This window comes from Dendrobates tinctorius, unplaced genomic scaffold (genome assembly GCF_039654945.1).
Source record: "Dendrobates tinctorius isolate UK_male_01 unplaced genomic scaffold, ASM3965494v1 ptg000332l, whole genome shotgun sequence".
Taxonomy (NCBI): domain Eukaryota; kingdom Metazoa; phylum Chordata; class Amphibia; order Anura; family Dendrobatidae; genus Dendrobates; species Dendrobates tinctorius.
The window spans coordinates 16159844-16180799 of NW_027361998.1; the positions used below are offsets into that span (position 1 = coordinate 16159844).

The 20956-nt window shown below is 52.5% G+C and overlaps 1 protein-coding gene across 2 annotated transcripts in view; it reads left to right on the forward strand.

Annotated features, from left to right (window-relative positions):
* DPYSL5 (dihydropyrimidinase like 5) overlaps positions 1-20956 on the forward strand; it is a 124273-nt gene that overhangs the window by 53075 nt on the left and 50242 nt on the right. For both annotated transcript variants that reach the window (XM_073562046.1, XM_073562045.1), the window contains exons 7-11: positions 6780-6855; positions 11991-12147; positions 12509-12650; positions 12730-12872; positions 13014-13221. In XM_073562046.1, the coding sequence (XP_073418147.1) occupies positions 6780-6855; positions 11991-12147; positions 12509-12650; positions 12730-12872; positions 13014-13221 (726 nt within the window). The remainder of the gene's footprint in view (positions 1-6779; positions 6856-11990; positions 12148-12508; positions 12651-12729; positions 12873-13013; positions 13222-20956) is intronic.

Genomic DNA, 20956 nt, shown 5'->3' on the forward strand with positions numbered 1-20956 from the left:
CTGCCCCTGTGTGTGTGTGATATACTGCCCCTGTGTGTGTGTGATATACTGCCCCTGTGTGTGTGTGATACTGCCCCTGTGTGTGTGATACTGCCCCTGTGTGTGTGATACTGCCTCTGTGTGTGTGATACTGCCTCTGTGTGTGTGATACTGCCTCTGTGTGTGTGATACTGCCTCTGTGTGTGTGATACTGCCTCTGTGTGTGTGATACTGCCCCTGTGTGTGTGATACTGCCCCTGTGTGTGTGATACTGCCTCTGTGTGTGTGTGATACTGCCTCTGTGTGTGTGTGATACTGCCTCTGTGTGTGTGTGATACTGCCTCTGTGTGTGTGTGTGATACACTGCCTCTGTATGGGTGTGTGATACACTGCCTCTGTGTGGGTGTGTGATACACTGCCTCTGTGTGGGTGTGTGATACACTGCCTCTGTGTGGGTGTGTGATACACTGCCTCTGTGTGGGTGTGTGATGCACTGCCTCTGTGTGTATGTGTGGGTGTGTGATGCACTGCCTCTGTGTGGGTGTGTGATACACTGCCTCTGTGTGGGTGTGTGATACACTGCCTCTGTGTGGGTGTGTGATACACTGCCTCTGTGTGGGTGTGTGTGTGATGCACTGCCTCTGTGTGTGTGTGATACACTGCCTCTGTGTGTGTGTGATACACCGCCTCTGTGTGTGTGTGTGTGTGTGTGTGATGCACTGCCTCTGTGTGTGTGTGTGATACACTGCCTCTGTGTGGGTGTGTGATACACTGCCTCTGTGTGGGTGTGTGATACACTGCCTCTGTGTGGGTGTGTGATACACTGCCTCTGTGTGGGTGTGTGTGTGATGCACTGCCTCTGTGTGTGTGTGATGCACTGCCTCTGTGTGTGTGATGCACTGCCTCTGTGTGTGTGTGTGTGATACACTGCCTCTGTGTGTGTGTGATACACCGCCTCTGTGTGTGTGTGATACACTGCCTCTGTGTGTGTGTGATACACCGCCTCTGTGTGTGTGTGTGTGTGTGATGCACTGCCTCTGTGTGTGTGTGATACACTGCCTCTGTGTGTGTGTGATGCACTGCCTCTGTGTGTGTGTGTGATACACTGCCTCTGTGTGTGTGTGATGCACTGCCTCTGTGTGTGTGTGATACACTGCCTCTGTGTGTGTGTGATACACCGCCTCTGTGTGTGTGTGTGTGTGTGTGTGTGTGTGATGCACTGCCTCTGTGTGTGTGTGATGCACTGCCTCTGTGTGTGTGTGATACACTGCCTCTGTGTGGGTGTGTGATACACTGCCTCTGTGTGGGTGTGTGATACACTGCCTCTGTGTGTGTGTGTGATAGACTGCGTCTGTGTGTGTGTGTGATACACTGCCTATATGTGTGTGTGTGTGTGTGTGTGTGTGTGTGTGATACACTGCCTGTGTGTGTGTGTGATACACTGCCTCTGTGTGTGTGTGTTAACTATATACTATATTTGAGTCGCCAAGGCTGTATGACTCGCAGCTGTTCTACAGTCTCAGCACATGAAGGGCTTGCCCAACAAACCGGAAATCCCTGCATGTGTTGTGACTGTCGAACAGCTTTGGCGACTCAAATATAGTATTTTAGCACGCCGAAGACACTATTAAGGCACCAGAAGTCTCTCATAACAGCTGATCCGAGCACTCTCGCTCATCACTAAAGGTATTCGATATAGTGCTGGGGGATGCGTCCATAGGTGGGAAGGCACTCGACAAGCTACTGGAGAAGAGCTGGTGGTCGGTCGGAGTATGATCAATGCTAATGCCGGCCCAGGATCAAAACTGGAGGGTCGACCTGGTGCTGATGTCGCTTGGTTGAGAGGGAAGATGAGAAGCTGTAGAGATATCATCTCATTTGGAACTTGGAATGTCTGAACCAAGGCAAACTCGACATCGTCAAAGCTGAAATGGACAAAACAGGAGCGCCAATCCAAGTCACCGTTTCACAAGTATACCCCCTAACAACAAATGCCGAGGAGGAGGATAATAAACTATTCTACCATCAATTTCAAGACAAAATCGACAAGACGCCTAATACTCATTATCGTGAGAGACTTGAATGCCAAAGTGGGTCTCTGCAAACATGGAACCATATTTGGAAACTTTGGACTTGGTGAATAAAACATGGCTGTCTTTTCTATGATAAATCAACTGCCCATCAAGAACATATTCCTAAATCACAAATGGAGTCTCTACATGTGGACATCAACGAACGAGACCTATAAGAATCGGATTGACTACATATTTGCTCGCCAAAGATGGAGCTTGTCTACCATTACCGTAAAAACATGGCCAGGAGCGGACTCTGAAACTGAGCATGAACTTTTGACATCAAGGATTAGAGTTGGGTAAAGCAAGCAGGACTTTTCCAACTTCGATTTGACCAACATTTCTGAAGTATTTTGGAACGGTCTTCACAGCTGATTTATAGCACTGGACACGGATAAAAGAAAGCCTGAGGAATTATGGACACACAGACTATTATAAGTGAAGAAGCCAGTAAGACCATAAATAAGAGGCAGAAGAGACTCCCGTGACCATGGTTAACCAGACACTCTAAAGATCATTGAAGAAAGACGAATATGAAAGGCAACTTGGACATCGGACATGGACAACAGCAAAAGACTAAAGAGAGCCAATCATGCAGACAAAGAACTTTCTTACCAAAAGATTTGTACAAAGACGGAACGTGAACATCCGAAGGGCGAGACCAGAAAGGCATACTTAAAGATAAGAGATGTGACGAAAGTTCCATCTAAGGTGAAAAACGCCAGGATTCAGAAAATGCCAAGCAACAAGAGATGTAATTGCTAACATTGGATTCATAATGGAAAAAGTCAAAGAATACAACGAGATCGATATTTGCTTCATTATCTACAGCAAAGCCTTCGACTGTGTTGATCACCAGAAACGATGGAATACCATGAAGGATATGGGGGTGCCGAACCATCTGATCAACTTCATTAGGAGCCTTTACAAGGGCCAAGAAGCAACAGTCCGAACCGGACACCGCATAGCTCAAAATAGAGTGAAGCGTTCGGCAAGGCCGCGTCCCGTCACCATTTCTCCAATTTATACGCAGAAGCTATTTTCAGGATGGCTGGACTTGCCGGAAAAGAAGGAATTAAAATTGCTGGAGAAATCGTCAACCACCTAAAATCCGTAGATGGTACAACATTGATGACAAGAGTAGATGGAATGAAGGACTTTATTACGGAGCGTCGAGATGGAAAGCTCGAACGTGGGACTCTTACTTTAATACAAGGAAGACACAGATAATGACTAAGGCCAGGTACGACCCGGACACATCTGAGACAGAAGTGACAAACTGGAAGTTGTAAAAGATCTCAACCTACTTGGATCATGATCAGTAAAGATGCATTGATGAAGTCAAAAAGGGAATAGCTACGGGCAAATTAACAATGAACTCACTGGACAAGGTCTTCAAATCGAGAAACGTTTTGCTGGCAACAAAGACACGGCTGGTACATAGTGGTGACATATGGATGCGAAACCTGGACCATAAAGAAACAAATCAGAAGAAAAATCGACGCCTTTGAAATGTGCTGGAGAGAAGGACCCTGGGTGTCAAGAAGAACAAATAAATCATTTTGGAACTAATCATGCCAGACACGTCGCTCAAAGCAACGATCACCGAGCTACGACTTGCCTACTTTGGACATATGATACAAAGAAAGCAATCACTGGAGGCGGACATCATGGTTGGAAGAATTGAAGAAACAAGGCGAAGAGGAAGACCAGCCACCTGATGCCTTGATACTATCAACATAATGAAGAAGACCCTGCCTGACGTAACTAGGCTTCAACAAAATCTTTCTACAGATCGTTCATAAATCAAGTCGCCATCGTTCCAGATAAAAAAAGATATTTGAGACTGCTCCTGTGGGTGAGGTGTGGTGTGACGCTGCTCCTGTGGGTGATGTGTGGTGTGACACTGCTCCTGTGGGTGATGTGTGGTGTGACGGTGATCCTGTGTGTGGTGTGACGCTGCTCCTGTGGGTGATGTGTGGTGTGACGCTGCTCCTGTGTGTGGTGTGACGCTGCTCCTGTGGGTGATGTGTGGTGTGATGGTGATCCTGTGTGTGGTGTGACGCTGCTCCTGTGGGTGATGTGTGGTGTGACACTGCTCCTGTGGGTGAGGTGTGGTGTGACGCTGCTCCTGTGGGTGATGTGTGGTGTGACGCTGCTCCTGTGGGTGATGTGCGGTGTGACTCTGCTCCTGTGGGTGATGTGTGGTGTGACGCTGCTCCTGTGGGTGATGTGTGGTGTGACGCTGCTCCTGTGGGTGATGTGTGGTGTGACGCAGCTCCTGTGGGTGATGTGTGGTGTGACACTGCTCTTATGTGATGTGTGGTGTGACGCTGCTCCTGTGGGTGATGTGTGGTGTGACGCTGCTCCTGAGGGTGATGTGTGGTGTGACGCTGCTGCTATGTGATGTGTGGTGTGACGCTGCTCCTGTGGGTGATGTGTGGTGTGACGCTGCTCCTGAGGGTGATGTGTGGTGTGACGCTGCTCCTATGTGATGTGTGGTGTGACGCTGCTCCTGTGGGTGTTGTGTGGTGTGACGCTGCTCCTGTGGGTGTTGTGTGGTGTGACACTGCTCCTGTGGGTGATGTGTGGTGTGACGCTGTTCCTGTGGGTGAGGTGTGGTGTGACACTGCTCCTGTGGGTGATGTGTGGTGTGACGGTGATCCTGTGTGATGTGTGGTGTGACGCTGCTCCTGTGGGTGTTGTGTGGTGTGACACTGCTCCTGTGGGTGATGTGTGGTGTGACACTGCTCCTGTGGGTGATGTGTGGTGTGACACTGCTCCTGTGGGTGATGTGTGGTGTGACGCTGTTCCTGTGGGTGAGGTGTGGTGTGACACTGCTCCTGTGGGTGATGTGTGGTGTGACGGTGATCCTGTGTGATGTGTGGTGTGACACTGCTCCTGTGGGTGATGTGTGGTGTGACACTGCTCCTGTGGGTGATGTGTGGTGTGACACTGCTCCTGTGGGTGATGTGTGGTGTGACACTGCTCCTGTGGGTGATGTGTGGTGTGACACTGCTCCTGTGGGTGATGTGTGGTGTGACGCTGTTCCTGTGGGTGAGGTGTGGTGTGACACTGCTCCTGTGGGTGATGTGTGGTGTGACGGTGATCCTGTGTGATGTGTGGTGTGACACTGCTCCTGTGGGTGATGTGTGGTGTGACACTGCTCCTGTGGGTGATGTGTGGTGTGACACTGCTCCTGTGGGTGATGTGTGGTGTGACACTGCTCCTGTGGGTGATGTGTGGTGTGACACTGCTCCTGTGGGTGATGTGTGGTGTGACGCTGTTCCTGTGGGTGAGGTGTGGTGTGACACTGCTCCTGTGGGTGATGTGTGGTGTGACGGTGATCCTGTGTGATGTGTGGTGTGACGCTGCTCCTGTGGGTGATGTGCGGTGTGACACTGCTCCTGTGGGTGTTGTGTGGTGTGACACTGCTCCTGTGGGTGTTGTGTGGTGTGACACTGCTCCTGTGGGTGTTGTGTGGTGTGACGCTGTTCCTGTGGGTGATGTGTGTTGTGACGCTGCTCCTGTGGGTGATGTGTGGTGTGACGCTGCACCTATGTGATGTGTGGTGTGACGCTGCTCCTGTGGGTGATGTGTGGTGTGACGCTGCTCCTGTGGGTGATGTGTGGTGTGACGCTGCTCCTGTGGGTGATGTGTGGTGTGACACTGCTCCTGTGGGTGATGTGTGGTGTGACACTGCTCCTGTGGGTGAGGTGTGGTGTGACACTGCTCCTGTGGGTGATGTGTGGTGTGACACTGCTCCTGTGGGTGATGTGTGGTGTGACACTGCTCCTGTGGGTGATGTGTGGTGTGACGCTGTTCCTGTGGGTGAGGTGTGGTGTGACACTGCTCCTGTGGGTGATGTGTGGTGTGACGGTGATCCTGTGTGATGTGTGGTGTGACGCTGCTCCTGTGGGTGATGTGCGGTGTGACACTGCTCCTGTGGGTGTTGTGTGGTGTGACACTGCTCCTGTGGGTGTTGTGTGGTGTGACACTGCTCCTGTGGGTGTTGTGTGGTGTGACGCTGTTCCTGTGGGTGATGTGTGTTGTGACGCTGCTCCTGTGGGTGATGTGTGGTGTGACGCTGCACCTATGTGATGTGTGGTGTGACGCTGCTCCTGTGGGTGTTGTGTGGTGTGACACTGCTCCTGTGGGTGATGTGTGGTGTGACGCTGCTCCTGTGGGTGATGTGTGGTGTGACGCTGCTCCTGTGGGTGTTGTGTGGTGTGACGCTGTTCCTGTGGGTGATGTGTGTTGTGACGCTGCTCCTGTGGGTGATGTGTGGTGTGACGGTGATCCTGTGTGATGTGTGGTGTGACGCTGCTCCTGTGGGTGATGTGCGGTGTGACACTGCTCCTGTGGGTGTTGTGTGGTGTGACACTGCTCCTGTGGGTGTTGTGTGGTGTGACGCTGTTCCTGTGGGTGATGTGTGTTGTGACGCTGCTCCTGTGGGTGATGTGTGGTGTGACGCTGCACCTATGTGATGTGTGGTGTGACGCTGCTCCTGTGGGTGTTGTGTGGTGTGACACTGCTCCTGTGGGTGATGTGTGGTGTGACGCTGCTCCTGTGGGTGATGTGTGGTGTGACGCTGCTCCTGTGTGTGGTGTGACGCTGCTCCTGTGGGTGTTGTGTGGTGTGACGCTGCTCCTGTGTGATATCAGTGACTAATCCTGGCTTCTGTGTCTCTCGCGCCTCTAACCTTGCTGCCTCCTCTCTGCCTCTTAGACCTTTTGCCCTGTGTACTTGGTGAACGTGTCCAGTATATCTGCAGGTGACGTCATTGCTTCTGCCAAAATGCAAGGTGAGGTCCACAGCTGGGGTGACGTGGGGCCGTCCGCACCTGCGAAATGGAAGTCGCCACTAGTGATGAGCGAACGTGCTGGGATAACGCGGTTTTATAAGCGTAAAAGGGAAATAAAAAGATTTTTTCTTGACATCTAAACATAATTGTCATCATCAATTTGATAACGTCCCTGTGAGCTGTGCACGTGTCACCATACTTATCCCACCTGGTGAACAGCATAGAAAAGAAAGGAGAACAATATGGAAATTTTTTAATGAAATATTGATCTTATTTCTCAAAAAAAAAAATCCCTTATACGGCCGTATCTGGAGGGAATAAACAGTAAAAAACAAGAAGTTGCTGCTCTCTTTACAATATAATACAAAAACAAAGGGTATTTTTTATTTAACGCTCTTTTGTAGTGTAAAAGTAGTGAAAAATAAAACTAACAAGATTTATAGAATTTACATACATTATTTAGTTATCCCACCGCTGCCCCCAATATGTCATGAACTGCCGGGATTTATGTAGATCCCACTTTCCAGTTCCGGTTTGGAACTCGCAGCTCTCTGGTGCCCCCCTTACCCTCAGGTCAGTCAGGGAACTGCACCTAGGATAAGTAGTCGCCAGACGGGCCGCCTGGATGTGTACTGGCTATTAGGTACGCTGCAGCAAGGGAAATATAACTACTCCCAGCCACAATCAGGCAATAGGCTTATAAAACCCGTACCGTCACTGCCAGCTTTGCCCAATAAGCCCAGGACACGGCGCCACCACCAGCTCCTGTTACTCTGATTAGTAACGGGTCAGGAGCCAACCCAATCAGTAGCGAATTTAGCCTCAGAGGACTTGAAGATACGTTATAGAGCAAGGAGAAACGGAGCTAGTAATTTAATAGATTTTACTCCAAAAAGGTAGGCAGTGTGTACAAAAGGTATAAAAGATATTACAAAGGTAGACAATTGAAATAAGTACAAACAATTACAAAATAACAGGGATTAAAAGAAAAAAAGCACTTACAATGGCTTGTCATTTCATGGCAGACCATGCGGTGGGGGGGAGGGGGCGATGCATCAAAGTGCATCACAGAGCCTCTCTGCATCAGGTTTCCAGGGCAAAAGCTACTGCAAAATGAGCTTACACTATCTTTTACCCCCTGGTCGTGGCAGTGGGGAAAGCGGGCGGGGGTCAAAAACCCACAGCGTGTCTGTACAGCTATGGAGCCTTCTAGAAGGGTACTTTGATTGTGAGCATATTCGTAGTATCATTACAAAGGGTATCAATAAAAACTACAACTTTAATTCTCCACAGAAACTGTTAATAAAATGCCATCGATAAGTTGTTCGGACCCTAAAGTGATGGCAGCGAGGAATATAACACTACAGAAAAATAGAAAAAGTTAAATCTTTTAGAAAACAATAGGAAAAAAGAAGAAAAATTGCACAAATATCCTATGTTTTCAGGGGTTAAATCTCCATTACTGTCTGTGATAAGTGTGAGTGTAACGAATGGAAGTTGAGGCAGAGATGGTGAAGTTCACATTCGTTTTTATTTTTTAAGTGGAACCTCGGGACCACGGTCCGGAGGGCTCCGAAGGGGGCGTGACTAGTGAGCCCCGGGTACCCGTAGTAAAGCCCCTCAGGCAGGGCCAGAATGGAATACCCGGAGGACACAGGTGCCACCTCCAGTTAGACCCCGAACACGTGGCAGCTGTCCCAGCGGAACCAAAAGCGATAACAAGAGTTACAGCAGAGTCGTGATGCGCTGGGTCCTGGATCCGGATAGTTGGTAAGGAGTCGGTTCCAGTGACCTTCACACAGTCCTTGGGCTCGGATGGCTGTAGGCAGAACGGGATGGCTTAGACCCAGATGGTTGCTGATATACTGTGTTTCCCCGAAAGTAGGACCCCCCCGAAAGTAAGACAGGGTGGGGGTTACGGGGGGGTCCTTCAATGTAAGGCCTCCCCCGAATGTAAGGCAGGGTTGGGGGCCGCTGTGAAATGTAAGGCCCTTACCTTTGGGCCGCCGCTGTCCCCCATTGGGTCCCCAGGCTCCAGAGGTGTCCTCAGGTGCAGCTGGGCGGGTCCAGCGCTCATGGGGTTAACTCGCCGTGTTAACCCCGCAATCCGCCCAGCTCAACAGCTCATTTGCCGCCCCTGTTCCCCACGTCACCGCCGGCCCCCGGCTCGAGCACTGATTGGTCCAGCAGCTTGGGCTGTAATTGGCCGCCCCAGCCCCACGTCACCGCTGTTTCCCTGCTGATTGGCACAGCGTTCCCTGCAGCACAGGCCTTCCGCACCCACAGCCGCACCGCAGAGGAAAACGTCCAGCATTTAAAAACCAAGTAGGGAAACATGTACTGTATAGGGTATGGGGCTGTGTGCAGTGGGATACGGCACTGTTATGGGGTGTGGGGCTGTGTGCAGTGGGATACGGCACTGTTATGGGGTATGGGGCTGTGTGCAGTGGGATACGGCACTGTTATGGGGTGTGGGGCTGTGTGCAGTGGGATACGGCACTGTTATGGGGTGTGGGGCTGTGTGCAGTGGGATACGGCACTGTTATGGGGTGTGGGGCTGTGTGCAGTGGGATACGGCACTGTTATGGGGTGTGGGGCTGTGTGCAGTGGGATACAGCACTGTTATGGGGTGTGGGGCTGTGTGCAGTGGGATACGGCACTGTTATGGGGTGTGGGGCTGTGTGCAGTGGGATACGGCACTGTTATGGGGTGTGGGGCTGTGTGCAGTGGGATACGGCACTGTTATGGGGTGTGGGGCTGTGTGCAGTGGGATACGGCACTGTTATGGGGTGTGGGGCTGTGTGCAGTGGGATACGGCACTGTTATGGGGTGTGGGGCTGTGTGCAGTGGGATACGGCACTGTTATGGGGTGTGGGGCTGTGTGCAGTGGGATACGGCACTGTTATGGGGTGTGGGGCTGTGTGCAGTGGGATACGGCACTGTTATGGGGTGTGGGGCTGTGTGCAGTGGGATACGGCACTGTTATGGGGTGTGGGGCTGTGTGCAGTGGGATACGGCACTGTTATGGGGTGTGGGGCTGTGTGCAGTGGGATACGGCACTGTTATGGGGTGTGGGGCTGTGTGCAGTGGGATACGGCACTGTTATGGGGTGTGAGGCTGTGTGCAGTGGGATACGGCACTGTTATGGGGTGTGGGGCTGTGTGCAGTGGGATACGGCACTGTTATGGGGTGTGGGGCTGTGTGCAGTGGGATACGGCACTGTTATGGGGTGTGGGGCTGTGTGCAGTGGGATACGGCACTGTTATGGGGTGTGGGGCTGTGTGCAGTGGGATACGGCACTGTTATGGGGTGTGGGGCTGTGTGCAGTGGGATACGGCACTGTTATGGGGTGTGGGGCTGTGTGCAGTGGGATACGGCACTGTTATGGGGTGTGGGGCTGTGTGCAGTGGGATACGGCACTGTTATGGGGTGTGGGGCTGTGTGCAGTGGGATACGGCACTGTTATGGGGTGTGGGGCTGTGTGCAGTGGGATACGGCACTGTTATGGGGTGTGGGGCTGTGTGCAGTGGGATACGGCACTGTTATGGGGTGTGGGGCTGTGTGCAGTGGGATACGGCACTGTTATGGGGTGTGGGGTTGTGTGCAGTGGGATACGGCACTGTTATGGGGTATAACAGCATGTTAATAAATGTTAATTTATTGGTTAAAAAGAAATTGTCATTTTTTTTCGGCTAATGTAAGACCTCCCCCGAAAGTAAGACAGGGTGGGACTTTTTGGGGTAAAATTAATGTAAGACAGGGTCTTACTTTCGGGGAAACACGGTAGCCAGGTAACACAGGATACTGATATGCTGTGGAAACAGAGAGCATTAGACAATGCACAGAGACTGCAGACGCAGCGCAGACAGGTTAGCATGAGAACCGGATGTAGCAATGATAGATACTCGTTGCTCCGGCGCTCTCCCTATGGAGGAGAGGCCAGAAATAGCAGCCAGTGCGCTGCCATTGGTTGATTGCATTTTTTGAATAATGCACGCTGCCCCTTTAAGAAGACAAGAGAGCGGGCGGGTGTGCCATAATAGCCTTAGCTACAGATCTCCTCACGGGACGCCAGGAGGAGGAGGCAGGAGGGAGGACAGAACGCTGAGCAGCAACATGAGAGGCTCGAGGTGAGTGCCCAGAACGGAGAGCAGCGGCAGGCCTGGATGCAGCGCCAGGACGGGGGCCAGGTGTAACAGCGGCAGACCTGGGCGCAGCGCCAGAACGGGGACCGGGTGTAACAGCGGCAGACCTGGGCGCAGCGCCAGGACGGGGACCGGGTGTAACAGCGGCAGACCTGGGCGCAGCGCCAGGACGGGGACCGGGTGTAACAGCGGCAGACCTGGGCGCAGCGCCAGGACGGGGACCGGGTGTAACAGCGGCAGACCTAGGCGCAGCGCCAGGACGGGGGCCAGGTGTAACAGCGGCAGACCTAGGCGCAGCGCCAGAACGGGGACCGGGTGTAACAGCGGCAGACCTGGGCGCAGCGCCAGAACGGGGACCGGGTGTAACAGCGGCAGACCGGGTCGCAGCGCCAGGACGGGGGCCAGATGTAACAGCGGCAGACCTGGGCGCAGCGCCAGGACGGGGCCCAGGTGTAACAGCGGCAGACCTAGGCGCAGCGCCAGAACGGGGACCGGGTGTAACAGCGGCAGACCTGGGCGCAGCGCCAGAACGGGGACCGGGTGTAACAGTGAGGTCCCTGGCGTAGTGTGGGCAGTGTCCTAATGTTTTTGATCTCTCGGCTGTGGTCCATGCAATCTCTTGGTCTTCTATCTACAGATAGCTAGAGACGTGTGACCACCCGCCCACGCACGTCGTGTGAACACCCACCCACGTACGCCGTGTGAACACCCACCCACGCACTCCATGTGACCCTGGTAGCACCCGGGATGGCCGACTATCATTTCACTCCCCATTCGCAGGAGACACATTCAGATTCCAACCATAATCCACTCTAAAATCTAAATAAAAGTCCACTTTTTGGTCGCGGGACTGTTGTGAAGGCCTGGACGTACCGCACTGATACTAGGGAAGGATGAGAGCAGGACTTACTCGTACATTAGAAAATTCTGCTTGAACGAGACTGAAACCAGAAAAATCGCCTGAATTATTCATTTTTTTTGCAACCACAGGAAAACCAGTTTATGCAGAAACCACGACGGCCCACGCCACTCTGAATGGTATCCACTACTACCACCAGGAATGGTCACACGCTGCCGCGTACGTCACTGTCCCCCCGCTACGCCTCGATGCCAACACCCCCAATTACCTCATGAGTCTGCTGGCCAAGTAAGTGAGTGGCGGCACCTTCCTCGTTCTGTGGCACATTTGGACAATTTTTTTTGGGGGGCGGGCTATAAGCAAAACCTGCAAAGTCCAGAACTCAAAAGGGTCAGGGCTTCACTTACAGGTGAGAATACGAGGTGGGGCCTGGAGCTGCAGGTAGCACTGAGAATTATAAGGGCGTGGTTATTAGGCTGGGGTGCAGAATTTCACATGCGATGCCCTTGTATAGTAGCTGAGGCTGGCACCTGCCTCTGGAAATTACAATGCTTTCTGACAGCAAGCAGACATGGGGACAGTAGTGAGGAACGGCTGCACATTGTATCGGTAATTTGCAGAACTGTCTATGCATTGCGTCCTCCACCAGTGACACCCTGAACGTGGTGGCCTCGGACCACAGGACGTTCACCACCAAACAGAAGGCAATGGGCAAAGACGACTTCACCAAAATCCCTCACGGCGTAGGGGGCGTGCAGGACCGCATGAGTGTCATCTGGGAGCGCGGAGTGGTGAGTCTGTGACTGCCCATTGGTGTGCGCCAGGTGCACTGTCATGTATATAGTATATACTGTATATAATGTCCGGCAGGTGGGAGGGAAGATGGATGAGAACTGTTTTGTGGCGGTGACCAGCTCCAACGCAGCCAAGATTCATAACATGTATCCGCGAAAAGGGCGCATCATCCCCGGAGCTGACGCAGACGTGGTGGTCTGGGACCCTGAAGCCACAAGGTAAATTGTTTATGTTTTTGTGGTCCCACAATATACACTGGTGTACTTGGTGTCCATGTTCAGCATCCACAAGGGTTTTCGGTACCCGCGGTCACGCCCCGCCATTTATAACTGTATTCACATGTCCTCTCTGTTCTCCAGGACTATCTCGGCCAGCACCCAAATCCAGGGTGGGGATGTGAACCTGTACGAGAACATGCGATGTCACGGAGTGCCGCTCGTCACCATCAGCCGCGGCCGTGTGGTTTACGAGAATGGGGTCTTCATGTGTGCCGAAGGATCCGGATCCTTCTTCCCCATGAGAACTTACCCAGATTATTTATACAAGAAGATGATTCAGAAGGAAAAGGTGATGACACCATCCTGAGAGGCGCAGGGATGGCGGGGTCCAGTAATAAGAGGTGGTCAGGGGTCAGTAGGGGAGGCTGGTGTCCAGCAGCAAGAAATGGGGGTCACCTCCAGCTATATCAGCCAGTCACACACATCATCACCAGTGTTCCTGAAACAATGAAATGCTCTGCATCTTTCTGTTTCCATTCATCAGCATTTATAACCTCTCTGATGCTGTCAGTAATTGGTGACATTCTGGAGTCTATAGTCCCGGCCTGAGCGAGGGCTTCTATAATGCAGTCAGTAATTGGTGACATTCTGGAGTCTATAGTCCCAGCCTGAGCGAGGGCTACTCTGATGCTGTCAGTAATTGGTGACATTCTGGAGTCTATAGTCCCGGCCTGAGCGAGGGCTTCTATAATGCTGTCAGTAATTGGTGACATTCTGGAGTCTATAGTCCCGGCCTGAGCGAGGGCTTCTCTGATGCTGTCAGTAATTGGTGACATTCTGGAGTCTATAGTCCTGGTCTGAGCGAGGGCTTCTCTGATGCTGTCAGTAAATGGTGACATTCTGGAGTCTGTAGTCCCAGCCTGAGCGAGGGCTTCTCTGATGCTGTCAGTAAATGGTGACATTCTGGAGTCTATAGTCCCAGCCTGAGCGAGGGCTACTCTGATGCTGTCAGTAAATGGTGACATTCTGGAGTCTATAGTCCCAGCCTGAGCGAGGGCTTCTCTGATGCTGTCAGTAATGGGTGACATTCTGGAGTCTATAGTCCCGGCCTGAGCGAGGGCTTCTCTGATGCTGTCAGTAAATGGTGACATTCTGGAGTCTATAGTCCTGGCCTGAGCGAGGGCTTCTCTGATGCTGTCAGTAATTGGTGACATTCTGGAGTCTGTAGTCCCGGCCTGAGCGAGGGCTTCTCTGATGCTGTCAGTAATGGGTGACATTCTGGAGTCTATAGTCCCGGCCTGAGCGAGGGCTTCTCTGATGTTGTCAGTAATTGGTGACATTCTGGAGTCTATAGTCCTGGCCTGAGCGAGGGCTTCTCTGATGCTGTCAGTAATTGGTGACATTCTGGAGTCTGTAGTCCCGGCCTGAGCGAGGGCTTCTCTGATGCTGTCAGTAATGGGTGACATTCTGGAGTCTATAGTCCCGGCCTGAGCGAGGGCTTCTCTGATGTTGTCAGTAGTTGGTGAAATTCTGGAGTGTATAGTCCCGGCCTGAGCGAGGGCTATTCTGATGCTGTCAGTAATGGGTGACATTCTGGAGTCTATAGTCCCGGCCTGAGCGAGGGCTTCTCTAATGCTGTCAGTAATTGGTGACATTCTGGAGTCTATAGTCCTGGCCTGAGCGAGGGCTTCTCTGATGCTGTCAGTAATGGGTGACATTCTGAAGTCTATAGTCCTGGTCTGAGCGAGGGCTTCTCTGATGCTGTCAGTAAATGGTGACATTCTGGAGTCTGTAGTCCCAGCCTGAGCGAGGGCTTCTCTGATGCTGTCAGTAAATGGTGACATTCTGGAGTCTATAGTCCCACCCTGAGCAAGGGCTACTCTGATGCTGTCAGTAAATGGTGACATTCTGGAGTCTATAGTCCTGGCCTGAGCGAGGGCTTCTCTGATGCTGTCAGTAATTGGTGACATTCTGGAGTCTGTAGTCCCGGCCTGAGCGAGGGCTTCTCTGATGCTGTCAGTAATGGGTGACATTCTGGAGTCTATAGTCCCGGCCTGAGCGAGGGCTTCTCTGATGTTGTCAGTAATTGGTGACATTCTGGAGTCTATAGTCCTGGCCTGAGCGAGGGCTTCTCTGATGCTGTCAGTAATGGGTGACATTCTGGAGTCTATAGTCCCGGCCTGAGCGAGGGCTTCTCTGATGTTGTCAGTAGTTGGTGAAATTCTGGAGTCTATAGTCCCGGCCTGAGCGAGGGCTATTCTGATGCTGTCAGTAATGGGTGACATTCTGGAGTCTATAGTCCCGGCCTGAGCGAGGGCTTCTCTAATGCTGTCAGTAATTGGTGACATTCTGGAGTCTATAGTCCTGGCCTGAGCGAGGGCTTCTCTGATGCTGTCAGTAATTGGTGACATTCTGGAGTCTGTAGTCCCGGCCTGAGCGAGGGCTTCTCTGATGCTGTCAGAAATGGGTGACATTCTGGAGTCTATAGTCCCAGCCTGAGCGAGGGCTTCTCTAATGCTGTCAGTAATGGGTGACATTCTGGAGTGTATAGTCCCGGCCTGAGCGAGGGCTTCTGTGATGCTGTCAGTAATAGGTGACATTCTGGAGTCTATAGTCCCGCCCTGAGCGAGGGCTTCTCTGATGCTGTCCGTAATAGGTGACATTCTGGAGTGTATAGTCTCGGCCTGAGCGAGGGCTTCTGTGATGCTGTCAGTAATAGGTGACATTCTGGAGTCTATAGTCCCGGCCTGAGCGAGGTCTTCTCTGATGCTGTCAGTAATTGGTGACATTCTGGAGTCTATAGTCCCGACCTGAGCGAGGTCTTCTCTGATGCTGTCAGTAATAGGTGACATTCTGGAGTCTATAGTCCTGACCTGAGTGAGGGCTTCTCTAATGCTGTCAGTAAATGGGTGACATTCTGGAGTGTATAGTCCCGGCCTGAGCGAGGGCTTCTCTTATGCTGTCAGTAATAGGTGACATTCTGGAGTCTATAGTCCCGCCCTGAGCGAGGGCTTCTCTGATGCTGTCCGTAATAGGTGACATTCTGGAGTGTATAGTCTCGGCCTGAGCGAGGGCTACTCTGATGCTGTCAGTAATAGGTGACATTCTGGAGTCTATAGTCCCGGCCTGAGCGACGGCTTCTCTGATTCTGTCAGTAATTGGTGACATTCTGGAGTCTATAGTCCCGGCCTGAGCGAGGGCTACTCTGATGCTGTCAGTAATAGGTGACATTCTGGAGTCTATAGTCCCAGCCTGAGCGAGGGCTTCTCTGATGCTGTCAGTAATAGATGACATTCTGGAGTCTATAGTCCCGGCCTGAGCGAGGGCTACTCTGATGCTGTCAGTAATGGGTGACATTCTGGAGTGTTTAGTCCCGGCCTGAGCGAGGGCTACTCTGATGCTGTCAGTAATGGGTGACATTCTAGAGTGTATAGTCCCGGCCTGAGCGAGGGCTACTCTGATGCTGTCAGTAATAGGTGACATTCTGGAGTGTTTAGTCCCGACCTGAGCGAGGGCTTCTCTGATGCTGTCAGTAATGGGTGACATTCTGGAGTCTATAGTCCCGGCCTGAGCGAGGGCTACTCTGATGCTGTCAGTAATGGGTGACATTCTGGAGTGTTTAGTCCCGGCCTGAGCGAGGGCTACTCTGATGCTGTCAGTAATGGGTGACATTCTAGAGTGTATAGTCCCGGCCTGAGCGAGGGCTACTCTGATGCTGTCAGTAATAGGTGACATTCTGGAGTGTTTAGTCCCAGCCTGAGCGAGGGCTTTTCTAATGCTGTCAGTAACGGGTGACATTCTGGAGTGTATAGTCCCGGCCTGAGCGAGGGCTACTCTGATGCTGTCAGTAATGGGTGACATTCTGGAGTGTATAGTCCCGGCCTGAGCGAGGGCTACTCTGATGCTGTCAGTAATAGGTGACATTCTGGAGTGTATAGTCCCGGCCTGAGCGAGGGCTACTCTGATGCTGTCAGTAATAGGTGACATTCTGGAGTGTATAGTCCCGGCCTGAGCGAGGGCTACTCTGATGCTGTCAGTAATAGGTGACATTCTGGAGTCTATAGTCCCGGCCTGAGCGAGGGCTTCTCTTATGCTGTCAGTAATAGGTGACATTCTGGAGTCTATAGTCCCGCCCTGAGCGAGGGCTTCTCTGATGCTGTCAGTAATAGGTGACATTCTGGAGTGTATAGTCTCGGCCTGAGCGAGGGCTACTCTGATGCTGTCAGTAATAGGTGACATTCTGGAGTCTGTAGTCCCGGCCTGAGCGAGGACTTCTCTGATGCTGTCAGTAATGGGTGACATTCTGGAGTCTATAGTCCCGGCCTGAGCGAGGGCTTCTCTGATGCTGTCAGTAATTGGTGACATTCTGGAGTCTATAGTCCCCGCCTGAGCGAGGGCTACTCTGATGCTGTCAGTAATAGGTGACATTTTGGAGTGTATAGTCCCGGCCTGAGCGAGGGCTTCTCTGATGCTTTCAGTAATGGGTGACATTCTGGAGTGTATAGTCCCGGCCTGAGCGAGGGCTTCTCTGATGCTGTCAGTAATTGGTGACATTCTGGAGTCTATAGTCCCAGCCTGAGCGAGGGCTTCTCTGATGCTGTCAGTAATTGGTGACATTCTGGAGTCTCTAGTCCCGGCCTGAGCGAGGGCTTCTCTGATGCTGTCAGTAATTGGTGACATTCTGGAGTCTATAGTCCCAGCCTGAGCGAGGGCTTCTCTGATGCTGTCAGTAATTGGTGACATTCTGGAGTCTATAGTCCCAGCCTGAGCGAGGGCTTCTCTGATGCTGTCAGTAATGGGTGACATTCTGGAGTCTATAGTCCCGGCCTGAGCGAGGACTTCTCTGATGCTGTCAGTAATTGGTGACATTCTGGAGTGTATAGTCCCGGCCTGAGCGAGGGCTTCTCTGATGCTGTCAGTAATGGGTGACATTCTGGAGTCTATAGTCCCGGCCTGAGCGAGGTCTTCTCTGATGCTGTCAGTAATGGGTGACATTCTGGAGTCTATAGTCCCGGCCTGAGCGAGGTCTTCTCTGATGCTGTCAGTAATTGGTGACATTCTGGAGTGTATAGTCCCGGCCTGAGCGACGGCTTCTCTGATGCTGTTAGTAATAGATGACTTTCTGGAGTCTATAGTCCCGGCCTGAGCGAGGGCTATTATGATGCTGTCAGTAATGGGTGACATTCTGGAGTCTATAGTCCCGGCCTGAGCGAGGACTTCTCTGATGCTGTCAGTAATGGGTGACATTCTGGAGTCTATAGTCCCGGCCTGAGCGAGGGCTTCTCTGATGCTGTCAGTAATGGGTGACATTCTGGAGTCTATAGTCCCAGCCTGAGCGAGGGCTTCTCTGATGCTGTCAGAAATGGGTGACATTCTGGAGTCTATAGTCCCAGCCTGAGCGAGGGCTTCTCTGATGCTGTCAGTAATGGGTGACATTCTGGAGTCTATAGTCCCAGCCTGAGCGAGGACTTCTCTGATGCTGTCAGTAATGGGTGACATTCTGGAGTCTATAGTCCCGGCCTGAGCGAGGGCTTCTCTGATGCTGTCAGTAATGGGTGACATTCTGGAGTCTATAGTCCCGGCCTGAGCGAGGACTTCTCTGATGCTGTCAGTAATGGGTGACATTCTGGAGTCTATAGTCCCGGCCTGAGCGAGGGCTACTCTGATGCTGTCCGATCGAGACAATCCTCTGTGATATCTTTTACCTACACTGATACATTGTAACAGACCATCAGCACTGCTGATGGGTTCTGCATCATTGGTGACAGTCCAGATTGGCAATATTACAGTCTGGGACCTCCTGGCCTAGTAAATCTCACAGCAGAGGAGTTGTAACAGTGTATGCCTGAATTATCAAATACTTCTAGAAAACAGGTATTGTATCAGCTCGTGTGTTGACCTAGAAAATAATCTGTATCTGATGATGGAGGTGACGGGCGGTCACCAGATACTGATAATGGAGGAGACGGGCGGTCACCAGATACTGGTGATGGAGGTGACGAGCGGTCACCAGATACTGATGATAGAGGTAATGGGCGGTCACCAGATACTGATGATCAGGGGACGGCAGTCACCAGATACTGATGATGGAGGTAATGGGCGGTCACCAGATACTGATGATGGAGGTAATGGGCGGTCACCAGATACTGATGATCAGGGGACGGCAGTCACCAGATACTGATGATGGAGGTGATGGGCGGTCACCAGATACTGATGGAGGTGACGGGCGGTCACCAGATACTGATGGAGGGGACAGCGGTCACCAGATACTGATGATGGAGGTGACGGGCGGTCACCAGATACTGATGATGGAGGAGACGGGCGGTCACCAGATACTGATGATGGAGGTGACGGGCGGTCACCAGATACTGATGATGGAGGTGACGAGCGGTCACCAGATACTGATGATGGAGGAGACGGGCAGTCACCAGATACTGATGGAGGGGACGGGCGGTCACCAGATACTGATGATGGAGGGGACGGAGGTCACCAGATACTGATGATGGAGGGGACGGGCGGTCACCAGATACTGATGATGGAGGGGACGGGCGGTCACCAGATACTGATGATGGAGGGGACGGGCGGTCACCAGATACTGATGATGGAGGTGACGGGCGGTCACCAGATACTGATGATGGAGGAGACGGGTGGTACCCAGATACTGATGATGGAGGAGACGGGCAGTCACCAGATACTGATGGAGGGGACGGGCGGTCACCAGATACTGATGATGGAGGAGACGGGCGGTCACCAGATACTGATGATGGAGGAGACGGGCGGTCACCAGATACTGATGATGGAGGGGACGGGCGGTCACCAGATACTGATGATGGAGGGGACGGAGGTCACCAGATACTGATGATGGAGGGGACGGGCGGTCACCAGATACTGATGATTGAGGGGACGGGCGATCACCAGATACTGATGATGGAGGGGACGGGCGGTCACCAGATACTGATGATGGAGGGGACGGGCGGTCACCAGATACTGATGATGGAGGTGACGGGCGGTCACCAGATACTGATGATGGAGGAGACGGGTGGTACCCAGATACTGATGATGGAGGGGACGGGTGGTCACCAGATACTGATGATGGAGGGGACGGGTGGTCACCAGATACTGATAATGGAGGTATTGGGCGGTCACCAGATACTGATCATCAGGGGACGGCGGTCACCAGATACTGATCATCAGGGGACGGCGGTCACCAGATACTGATGATGGAGGAGACGGGTGGTCACCAGATACTGATGATGGAGGCAATGGGCGGTCACCAGATACTGATGATGGAGGAGACGGGTGGTCACCAGATACTGATGATGGAGGAGACGGGCAGTCACCAGATACTGATGATGGAGGAGACGGGCAGTCACCAGATACTGATGGAGGGGACGGGCGGTCACCAGATACTGATGATGGAGGAGACGGGCGGTCACCAGATACTGATGATGGAGGTGACGAGCGGTCACCAGATACTGATGATGGAGGAGACGGGCAGTCACCAGATACTGATGGAGGGGACGGGTGGTCACCAGATACTGATGATGGAGGAGACGGGCGGTCACCAGATACTGATGATGGAGGGGACGGGCGGTCACCAGATACTGATGATGGAGGGGACGGAGGTCACCAGATACTGATGATGGAGGGGACGGGCGGTCACCAGATACTGATGATGGAGGGGACGGGCGGTCACCAGATACTGATGATGGAGGGGACGGGCGGTCACCAGATACTGATGATGGAGGTGACGGGCGGTCACCAGATACTGATGATGGAGGGGACGGGCGGTCACCAGATACTGATGATGGAGGGGACGGAGGTCACCAGATACTGATGATGGAGGGGACGGGCGGTCACCAGATACTGATGATGGAGGGGACGGGCGATCACCAGATACTGATGATGGAGGGGACGGGCGATCACCAGATACTGATGATGGAGGGGACGGGCGGTCACCAGATACTGATGATGGAGGGGACGGGCGGTCACCAGATACTGATGATGGAGGTGACGGGCGGTCACCAGATACTGATGATGGAGGAGACGGGTGGTACCCAGATACTGATGATGGAGGGGACGGG